Here is an 11635-nt window from a genome sequence, read left to right as displayed (position 1 = left end):
TTATGTTACCTTTTATTTTTTTATTGATAAAAACGCACATTTTCAACCACATTGGACAGGCCACACGTCCACACACTGGTCCTGTCAAAGTCATCATATTCAAACACAATAATTTGTCAGATATTGATTTCATGCAAAAACAAATCCACACACAATGCTGCACAGGTATTGTATTACAATACTAGAGTGCAATAATTTGTGTAAGATCTGAAATATGATTGGTTGATCACAAGGCTTTCTCCATTAGAAACATTATAGTGATGTAAAGTCGTTTTCAATACAAAGTAAAAATATCAGAAATCAGATTTACACCTGTAAACCATGTGCAGATTTCATTTCAGCTGCGTGAAGTAATTAAAACTCCAACACAGTTTTGACAGTACAATACCAAACAATACTACATTCATTACTTAGCCTCACTGCAGTGTCACAGGTCTGAAAACCAGAGCATCAATAGAGTGGTCATCCGTTATAATAACCTTTAATCATTCAAACTGTGACGCAGCGAGGTGTTGTCTTTGAATTTCACACAGCTAAAATACAGCCATCATTCAACATGTAAAAACCCATGAATTAAACACATTTCTTAAATCTGAGTTCAATTTAAATTCACTGCTGTTGTAGATCACATTAACAAAAGGTGAAAGAGGTATAACTCAATAACATAAGTTAGATCAAGTCCGTTTTTTGTGCAAAAGTTCTCTCTTAATGGAGAATGATACCTCACTACAATTTGATCTTGAAATGGGAAACTACACCCAAATATACAACTATGTATCCATTCAAAGTGCAACCTTTCATCTTAAAAAATATCATATAAAACATAATAAGACGTTTTTAGAGACAAATCGTACTGTAAATGTGAGCAGTAGCCCGTATTAATGATGTTTTGTCTGAATCTGGCACATATGCACACATCTGGACGAGTAGCGTGTCACACTGGCTTAGATCAGCATGTGACAGATTGTAAAAAAACAAACAGAAAAATTGACATTACATTTCAAAATCAAGGTGCATCTGCTGGTGATTCTACTAGCCCAATATGCCATGCAGTTATACTGCAAACTCATTTACTGGAAGGCAGTAAAGAAAGATTTAATTAAATCAATAAAAATTTAAAATATTTTCAAGTTAAAAGCCATATTCAAGACTCATAAGACTTGGAAACGGCATATTTCAATGGTCATTATGACCCCTTTTATAGATACACATACAATACAGATTAGAGTCAAGTGGATTAGTCAGGTAGAGTCTGGCAGGTCACTGGAGCTTTGAGAAGCCATTCCTGTCCATGAAGTCTTTAAGCCTGGTGGGAAAATCTGTCATAACTCCTGTGGCTCCCAAGTCAAACGCCCTCTGGAAGTCCTCCTCGTCGTTCAGCACCCACACGTACACCTGAACCAGACGCACAACTCGTACAGTGAGAAACACACAACACACAGCGGAGGGAGTGTCACTAGGCTCAAGAATGTTACTGTCCTCTTAACAGCAGCAGTCGAGGCAAACATGAGACATTTATTTATATATTTAGTCAGCTGTTGTGTAGAAGATTTGTTGGGTCCAAAGAGGGGCCTGTGCCTGAATCATTACCTCCCTCATTTCCTGATTTAAATCACTTCTGTCCAGCACCCAATATTTACAATGTTTTGGATGTGCGTGCTTTTGTATACCATCAGAATGTGAAGGATTTTCCTCATTTGTGAGGACAACTATAGAGCGTATACAAAAGCATTCTTACCTGTATGCCTCTGGCAGTGAGATGCTCAAACAGAGCTTTCCTCATCAGCAATCTAAAAGAGAAAAATATTAATTTACAGAAACCACAAGTATAAAGCCGTTTTCAGACATGAACACAATACGGTCCAAACATTATCTGGAGTTTCACTCGGGGGTTAGCATAGAATCCAGAGATTTTCCGCAGAACTGATTTGGACAAACAACGTCTCTGGATAAATTGAAGGGGATAATCTGGAGTTAAGTGCATGTCTGTAAACAGATTAACAAAGGTAGTGTGACGTTTAATAGTAACTGTAAAGGAGGAACACTCTTTAATCAAACTTTTGCATCAGGCCCGGGAATCCAGAAAAATTGTATCTAAACTGTATCGTTATTTCCTTGAAAAATCTTATTGTACTCTGCCAGTGAATGCATCTTGGCGGGCAGATATTCCTGACCTTGACCCCGACTTCAGCTGGGATGGGGTCTGGGAGACAGTTATACAGTCATCCAGAAACCCTGACCACCAACAGATTCATCTAAATTTAATTCACAGAACATACATGACTCCTCGTAAACTGTACTGCATGAAAATTAAAGATAATCCGAACTGTACACTATGTACTACTGGCACTGTGGGCACCTTTTTCCACATGATTTGGGAATGCCCAGGGGTTGAACATTTTTGGAGACTAGTGCAGAGTGAATTGTCATTGCTATTGTCCATTCCTATCCCCCTGTCCCCATCTGTTTTTATTTTAAATGATATTTCTCAACTGAAACTCACGAAATCCTCAAAGCGCATATTTCTGGCTGGCCTAACTGCAGCTAAAAAGATGATCGCAACAAGGTGGAAACCACCCCATATACTATCTCGGCGACAGTGGCTGCTCAACTTCATAGATGTTGCGCTTCTTGAATTGTCCACAGCACGCGTTCATGTTGCAAAGGAGGAAGTGTCATTGTACTGGGCTCGAACAGTGGAGGCTCTCAAGGGCTTTTTGGTGTGAGCTCAGCCCCCCCCCCCCTCCGGTCCTGCTTTCTTTTCTTTTATTTGGTTTATATTGCCTGTTTATGTTTTAGTGTGTACTGTAAATTGTGGACGGAATCTAACCATTTGATAGATCTAACTCGGTTACACTTCAATGGCACCTTTTTCCTTTTTGCTTCTATGACATATGTATTGCACTTAATTGTTCCTATATATTTATCTTCAGATATATCGTTCTATTTTATTTTTATGTCTTCATTTTATTATTATCCGGCGTGTATGTGTGTATCTGTGTGTGTGAGTACATGGGTATACTTATGTTTGTATACGGTAATTACTTTATTTATGCGCTGTTGAATGATGATAATTGTTGTTCTTCAAATCCCAATAAAAATTTGATCACAAAAAAAAAAATAGTAACTGTAAAGGTTCTGCATAAGTCATGGTAATGTATGAAACTATCATTTTATAAATCATTATAGATTCAAACCAAGTGAGTGACTCACCTGTCTGCAAGCCAGGCGGCGATTCTCAGGCCCCTTGTTAATCCTTCAGGATCCTTCAGTCTGCAGAATCACACAGAAGATATTGTTCAATTGTGGAAAAAAGCCACTAATGTCGCTGCCGCTTTCAGACTTGATCAAAAGTTTGCTTAACCTTTCAGGTTATGTGACACGCAAAAAGGTAACCTATTGCTAAATTAAGTTGTTAAACTTCAACAACAGCTGAGTTCAGACAAATTCAAATTCATTCTAGGAAATAAAGGAAATCATTAACTAAAGTCGACGTAAATAAGTCAGAATGAAGGAAAATGTTCATAACAAATCCGAATCACATTATATCTGTTGTGCACATTTATCACAACAGATTGATTCGTCAACATACAATAACAGTCACTGTGTTTCAGGGGTGAATTGTGTACTTAATAGCTTTGTCGCGAAACATAAATACTGAGGGACAACAGAATTGTAAAAGAGGAGATAATTTAATCCTAATGAATGTTCAGCATGTTTAACCTGCTGTGTGACATTTATCCTTATGATTCACTAACACACCCCAACAGGGGAAAGGGTGTGAAAGTCTCTTTTAATCACTCGTCAGTGAGTGACTTTGTTTAGAGCAGCTCTGTGGCAAAGACAACACAAACACAGAGGACTTGTTGCAAACAGTTAGAAGGTGATTACATTTAATGAAAGAAAAGCAAGTAGCTCATCAACATCAAAGCAAATCTCTGACTTCAGTAAGGAATTATCTTTGTACATAATTAAAAAAGAAAACTAGCTCAGAGTATGTTTATTTGTGATTTAAATAATCATGTTAATTCCATTTGTGGCGTACATCTGTGTGTAGAGTTCAAAACAGTTAAGTACAGAACTTGAGTCCCATGAAAACCCTCCTGTCTCTGAACGAGGTCTGTCTGTGTCAAAATGGGTCGGATCTGCTGATGAAGGCCACAAGATGTGACTAAGGTCTGGAAGCTTTACAGTAAATGGACCTTGTAAAAATGCTTTTTCATATCCAAGGTCGATGATGAACTTTTAAGCTTGGTTCAACACATGATAAAATTATTAATATTTTAACCATAAATGGAAATCTAATTGCCGTTTTTTTCCAGTCGCTTCTTTTTTGTAGTCTTTTGATCGTCTTCCCAACAAGAAATGTTGAGTCACAACTAAATGTAAAGCGCAGTGCTACCTTCTCCAGCAGCTCTTTCCACAGATCTCATTTCCATTAGTCTGAACTCACTTGGTAATAATGGAGGGCATGGGGATCTCTAGGAACTGCTCCTTGAGGGGAACAAACGGCAGAAGGCCGGTGTAGAAGAGGCCCAACAGCTGCAACACTCTGGGAAAGCTGAACAACACTGGAATCTGAGGATTCTGCAAAACACAAACACAAAACCAGGATTCAGGGTCAGTTTACAGGGGATTCAGTGAGTCTATACTTTTAAAAAGACACAAGATGATTTGTTTGTTTTTATACCTGAAACAAAAAGAGAAATACTGACTTCCCTCAGACAGCAGATACAAAATCATTGTTAATATTTTAATACCCTGCAGTACAGGACATAAGTACTCCTCTTTACTGCAGCAACTTACTCATCCCATTATAAGGATATTAAATAAAAACTATATTAATATTAGCATATAATATTGACATTCGGGAAAGTAAATAATAATTTCAGAAAACTGAATAAACTCTACATCTTATTGTCATTAAATAAAGGCCACACAGCTCATATAAAATTACCTCTTTATAACACTTCTTGACAATCTGGTTTCTGGCGTTTCCCCAGACAGTCAGATGTTCTCTGTCGTACTTCACAACCAGCTCGGAGACCTAAAAAATGTAACCATAACTGAAAACTCAAACAATAAAACATGTTTACAAATGTAACAGCAGTAAAACACAAATTAGGATTTGTTTTTAGAGCATCAAATGTTACCATTGAATACCATTTTACTTACACAATTAGTAAAACTAATTGACTATACACATACATATATATATATAAACACGTACTAAAGTCTGTTTTCTTGATAAACACTTGAAATTGAAAAATAAAGAAAAAAACACGAGAAAACGGTTTGATCGGAGGGTTTAAGACCAAAAGAAAAGACACGCACACACACACACACCTTCTTGATGAGCGTGTTGTTGTTGGCCTTGATGTCAATGTTGACAGGGGTGTTCGGAAAGGCATCAAAAACGTCCTTGAGGAGAGGGATGCATTTGTCCTCCCCTCCCTCACAGAAACACTCTGCACAGACAAGGACAGGTCAAACACACAGGCGGCTTCACATAATTAACTGAACATATTTACGATAGATGACAGGCTGTAAACTTAATTGTATTCATATTTGACACAATATTTGTGCATTTATCTCAATAAAAACATAGAGCACTTGGAATGTACATGTAGCTGTTCACTCTGTAGAGCACACTGAATGATGTTTCTGAGAAAACATCTGTATATGAGTGAGTGTTGAAGTGACTACATTACACATGTGCATGTGATGCTTACCCCTCTGAAAAGTAACTCCCAGCTTGCAGAGGTATGGAGGTAGTTCCTGTGAAGAGCACACAGCAGTCAGTGGTTAACAGACAAGAATAACAGGCTCCAGTCAGAGCCTGAGCAGTCAGGGCAGGTTCCGACGCTGTGAGAGCCAGGGGGCGCTCACGGTACTGACAGTCTTTACAAACCAGACAGGAACCCAGAGAGGACATGACAAAGTGAGATTAATATGAAGAACTTTGTGCTTCTCTATTATGAGGCCGAAGGTCACATAAAAGTAATGTTCTGTGAATATCATCACGGTTTCAAATTAGTGTGTGGCATTTATCAGTGTATTTATCTCTGCCAAGGAGGTTTATTTTTGTAGTGTTTTTTGTGGAGGGGCGGGCCATAACTCAAGAAAGAACTAAATACACTGGAACAGATCCAGATAAACAGGCAGATCCAGGAATTTTTTATTTCACTTTCTTTAACCTGGTGGGATAGAGTTTGAGCTCAGGTGGAGGTTATTATGCCACGAGTGCTTAATCACTGGGCTTTACATACTGTAGAACGAACAATCATTTAGAAAATGGGGATATTCAACATCTCGTCCTGTATTCCAAATGATTACTTCCCTAAAGTAGGTTTAAGAGAAATAATGGAAAAAGGGCTGTATTAAGCAGCTGCTATTAGTCACACACTGGACTAGATCATCAAAGATATTTATAACTAAAAATAACAGCATTGTTTTATTAATCAGCTGATAGTTCCACATGACATAATCAGATGACTTGGGATAGAACTCAACTCAACTTCCCTCACATAAGTCTGGTCACAAGGTTACTCGTTGTTTGTTTTTTAACTCAAATATAGGGGAACCTCACGACCTCAGGTCTTTTACATGCTATTGCCGGCAGAAAAGTAAAACAATATTATCTAACTGTTCAAATATTATATAGGTGTGTAGAAAGGTCCGGGCTCTGTGCGGGCGAGTCAAGATGTTCCACACCACACTCACCCAGACGTTCACAGTTTACCAATATCTTGTTAACCTGAAGCATTTAGATTTCCCTTCACTGTAACTAAGGGGTCTAGGCCAGCCCCGGAAAAACAACCCCAGCTGCTCGGCCATGGAAATCCATGCCATCAGGTTTGGAACTCTATGCGCCTCTGCACTCAGCGACCCTGCTCTGTAACTCTGTACATTTCACAAACTGACTTGTTGCAGCGGTGGCCTATTTTAGTGCCACACTCCAATTCAATGTGCTCTTTCGAACGACCCATTCTGTCACAATTGTTTTAAGGGCCGACTGCAAGGTGCTTGATTTTATACACTGAATGAGTCACCTGAATTGAATGATTAAGAGGTGTCCCAATAATTGTGTTCATATAGTGCATCTCTCTGTCAGATATGGAAATGTGATGACTCAAGAGACATTTCAGAGCAGTAACTCACAGCGTAGGCGACGTCAGAGATATCAGCATTGATACCAGTCGCCCTCCTCAAGTTGGCGTCGTGAGAAACCACAACCTGTTCGTCTTTGGTCAGGTGGCAATCCAGCTCCAGCATGTCTGTGCCCAGATCCACAGCGCTGCATGATTTAAAAAGCAGGACACACACTGTATTTATCACATACCTGGGAGACTCCAGAGACATTGAAACGTTAATCTCAGCACTGAGGTCAACACACATTATAAAATCATAAACCACTTTACACTCGTAAAACAGACATTACAGCACTTTATCATCTAAACCTTTATGACCAGTGACCGAAGGCTACATCTTTAGCAATATGTCTTAGTCCTAAAAAGGCGTTTTTGCTCTGTAACTAAATTAATAAAGGTTTCTATGTCTCATAATCTACTCACACACTTTTTAGATTGTCTATTTGCACTCGGGTGGTTAATCGCAGAAAACATTCTAAACAAGGGAAAGAAATTGTGAAAGAGCAAGGATTTCTTTCCTTGGACTGACGACAAGGTGGAACTGCTCTCGACAATATGTGTGATTTACATCATGGCTGGTCGACAAATCATGACTGATAACACGATCAGAACTGCTTCATCTTTACCAAATATGTGTTATACTCACTGCTTGAAAGCTGCCATGGTGTTCTCCAGGTTTTCGCCGGCACCTGCAATGCAAAAAAGGAAACACTACATGTGATACTCACTGCTGATACAGATCAAACAGGTACAACCAGGATCTTGACCTATGAGGGCATTTTATTTGTGCTTTCTTTAGCTAATCATCTTTCAAGTATCCAACCTTTTGTTTAGTGCATATGTCATTTTATTAATCTTTTCCTTTTTTAAGTTTACGTCATAGCGGCAGCAGCATACACAGCGCAAAACAAGCAAACACACAGACTTTTGTAATACAATCAAAACCATGCAAATGCATCTATAAACAAAATATTAAATTCTTAACAGAGGTGGAATAGGTAGACAGATCTATTATTGCTAAATATACAAGTAATTAGCTCCCATTAAGAAGCACAATGGGTCTAATAACCATCATCAGTAAAAATGTAATCATAATAAAGTTTAGTTGCACTTATTTATGGCATTTACATGTCGCACTTTGTAGTTTGCTGCTTTTGAAGCTAATGTCCTTAAATGATTCTTGGTGTTGTGGGTCTGTTCCCTCATGGTTGAATGCACTTATTTTAAGTCGCTTTGGATATATGATATATGATGTAATGTAAAGTAAAAGCACAATGGTCCACAAACTGGAGTTAAGTAAAAAAAAAAGAGTTACAAACCATGTACTCCTTAGTAATTATCATCCAACGTTGATATTCAGATAAATACATTTTGAAATCTTAGCATGTTCATATACAAAACTTGCCGTGCATTCTTTTCTTTGAGTGGGACTTTGTGAGAAAACTGAAATTTGAGCGAGTGCCACTGACTCACCTCCACGGTGGGAAATGTGTCGGCTGAGGAAATTCTCCCGCTTCCTCCGGTGCAGTAGAGTTGGACATTTCATGAGCAGTGCAGAGGTGAGCACGTAGCCCGTGACCGTCGACAGGACATACACAGCAGCGCACATCTCTCGCCAGACGCCTGCAAAACAAACACAAACCAGACAACATACTCAGTGACGAATATTTGATTCCAACAGCCTGAAAAGTCTGAAAATAAAGAAATTCAGGATGAGTGACAGCAAGTATTTTCCAATTGATTCATATAAAGAAAATGTTGCTGAAGTCCTAGACGAAATAGGGCTAAAACTACTGACTATCTATTGTTGAATGTATAACTTCCTTTAAAGTTTAAAAACTGATTTCTGCTACTCTGTGAGAGTTGTGACTTTAAACTCTTCTTTTGGACAGAGAATGACAAACGTTTAAATAAACCACAAAACAAAGTTGAGGTCAATAAGTTGTGTGTTATACCTCCTCATTGTGTTTCACAATGTTTAAGCCTTAGATGGATGTGTATTGGACTTTCGTTCTATTGAAACCGAGGAGTCAAGGACTGAGGTTGTGTTGTTTCTCTCCCACCAACATTCATTTGTACAGTTACCACAGAGATGCTCCATCAGAAATATAGTATTTGTTATATTCCACTCACATTATTCACTGTCTCCTCAGGTTCTAACAGAGCTGCTTCGGTGCCAGCACTGGAGCAAAGGTTTGTATTAATATAAAATCTAATGAATCATTAAGAACGTGGACTCTCCCAAACAAACGCAAAGTCACGTCAACAGGTAACGTCGTTAGCACACGGGCTAGGTGAGGCTAACGTTAGCCGAGCTGCTCGTCGAGCTCTCAGGTGACATTTTTACCTTTGTCATCAAACTGGTTCGGGTTCCTTCGTCCCCTGGTGTTGACTGACTTGTCGAGTGGCTGGTGAGGTCAGTCGGAGTCCATGGAGCTGAGCAGGAAGCTTGTTTGTGTGGAGATGAAGTGATGGTGGGACCTGTCCTCTGCTCCACAGCTGACTATGACTTCCGGTGCCGCTGGAGACTCACTGCGCATGCGTAGCGCTGAGCGTCCAACAACAACAACACTGACAACTTTATATAGGATCACTGACAACACTGACAACTTGTGACAACACATAGGATCCAAAAAAAGAAGATCAAAGATCAAAGAAAGCAGTTTAAAGTGAAGTTCTATAAATATATTATACACATCATGGTCACATATTGGAAAATAATATGTACCTCATAGTTTAACACGTCAAACTAACACATGTTAGTAACTATAATTCATATCACTTTAACTTTTGAAAAAAGTATTCAAGATTAATAGTGCATCCTATATTGGACAGTTCAAGAAGAGGTGCAAACATTTTTATCAGTCCAACAATGAAATATACAATTGAAATGTGAATTTAGAACAACTATCCACGGCCTGATTGATCTCCTACAGGGCCCTGGGGCACACATCTGTTGCTGGGCCCCATGGACTGAAAATAAAGATGGACGACACATCTCCATGGCTCCACGTCTCCACGTCTCTGCCGGATATATATATATATACATGTAAAACTATTGAGATACCATCGCTGCCATCTTGTGCATTTTGAGTCAGAGCAGTAGTGGCAATGGTATGAAGTTTGTTACTATAATTCTCATCTGTTAATCATGAATTTGACATTTTTATGGCATCAATTAACCAACCATAATAAAAACAGGAAAATTAACGCTTGAACGTGAATCAGTTTGATAACCTAAAATGACAAAAACTAACTTTAAGTAAATTTTATTTGATATGTACAAATACTGTTTTGTTTGGTAGTGTTACGATATTAATTTTAAGCGGACCAAAAAGTGCAGACAGAGAACACGGCAGGTAGATGGTAGGAAAAGGGTTTATTGGAAATTCCAATAAGGCAGGCAGGTAGCAGAGAGGTAGCAGACAGGTAGCAGGCAGATAGCAGGTAGCAGGCCGGAGCAGGTAGCATGCAGGTAGCAAGCAGGTAGCACTCTGTGGCATGTAGTAGAACCAGGAAGGTGTGCAGCTGAACCACACAGGTGAACGGACGATCTGGCGAAGACTGTTGAGATGAGCTGAGGCTTTATGGAGTGGAGGTGGAGTTGATTAGATGAGTCTCAGCTGTGAAGGTGTTCCACAGGAGGCCCCTCCCAGCTCCAGCCACCTATGGAAAGGGAACAGTGGGGGAAGGGATTACCTGGTCCTGACAGGTAGTTTGGGATTCAAGGCCTATACTGCAGCCAGCCACCAGGGGGCAATCAACAAGCTTTGGCATCGCTATTGGGGAACTGTCATGTCATCCATTTTTACAACAGTATTTCTATGTGAGTCTGCTATTATCTGTTATTTTTCTTTTATTGTAGAAATGTAATTACTGCTCGGAAGCTTGATATTTCCAAATCCTTTCATAAAATTGGTAATTACTTTGATGCAGGTTATACAATCAAAAAGAACATAAATGTTTCATAATAAACAATTTAAATTACTACAATTTCAAATATTTATTTACACCAGTTTGTGATGTGTGCAATCAAATTGCAACAAGAGAAAATTATCCCACTAAACTCTTTCGTCTCATTTAGTGAGTTGGTTACTGATGTCGTCCACCAGAGAATGTGCTGGGAGGTATATGCACAAAATGAATATCTAGCAGACAGCCTACAAGTCATGTGCAAATATTGACGTCTATTATTTACATTTAATATAATACAATAACCAGTTCCTTTTAGCTCTGATGACTGATCAACGAGATAACACAGTAATCCCCACAGAGCAATGTCCAAGTGAAATCTTGTTCCTGTCAAAGTTCACTTCATGTAATAAACCGCCCATAGATATGTGATAAGCACCTTGAATTCCTACAGCATTGTGTGCAAGTAATTTCTCGTTGTTTAAAGAACTAGAGCTGCTCCCGAGGGTTTTTATTTTCAGTTGGTGTTGAGTTTCTCTGCAGTAAAATTCAGTGAAATGTCAAATCTGAAA

General features: G+C 38.9%; 1 protein-coding gene across 1 annotated transcript; it reads right to left on the bottom strand.

Annotated features, from left to right (window-relative positions):
- On the bottom strand, nucleotides 1-9655 carry gdpd1 (glycerophosphodiester phosphodiesterase domain containing 1). Its single transcript, XM_061073182.1, has 11 exons — nucleotides 9499-9655; nucleotides 8625-8774; nucleotides 7798-7840; nucleotides 7162-7297; nucleotides 5733-5778; nucleotides 5347-5468; nucleotides 4958-5047; nucleotides 4454-4587; nucleotides 3214-3273; nucleotides 1739-1790; nucleotides 1-1395 (listed from the first exon to the last, which is right to left on the bottom strand). The coding sequence occupies exons 2-11, from the start codon at nucleotides 8758-8760 to the stop codon at nucleotides 1261-1263; spliced, it is 954 nt and encodes a 317-aa protein (XP_060929165.1). The 5' UTR covers nucleotides 8761-8774; nucleotides 9499-9655; the 3' UTR covers nucleotides 1-1260.
- Nucleotides 9656-11635: the final 1980 nt, after the last annotated feature.

The sequence above is a fragment of the Limanda limanda genome, chromosome 6, assembly GCF_963576545.1.
Source record: "Limanda limanda chromosome 6, fLimLim1.1, whole genome shotgun sequence".
Classification (NCBI taxonomy): Eukaryota; Metazoa; Chordata; class Actinopteri; order Pleuronectiformes; family Pleuronectidae; genus Limanda; species Limanda limanda.
Note: the sequence above shows the minus strand (reverse complement) of the source record. Positions and strands in the feature narration are given on the sequence as shown.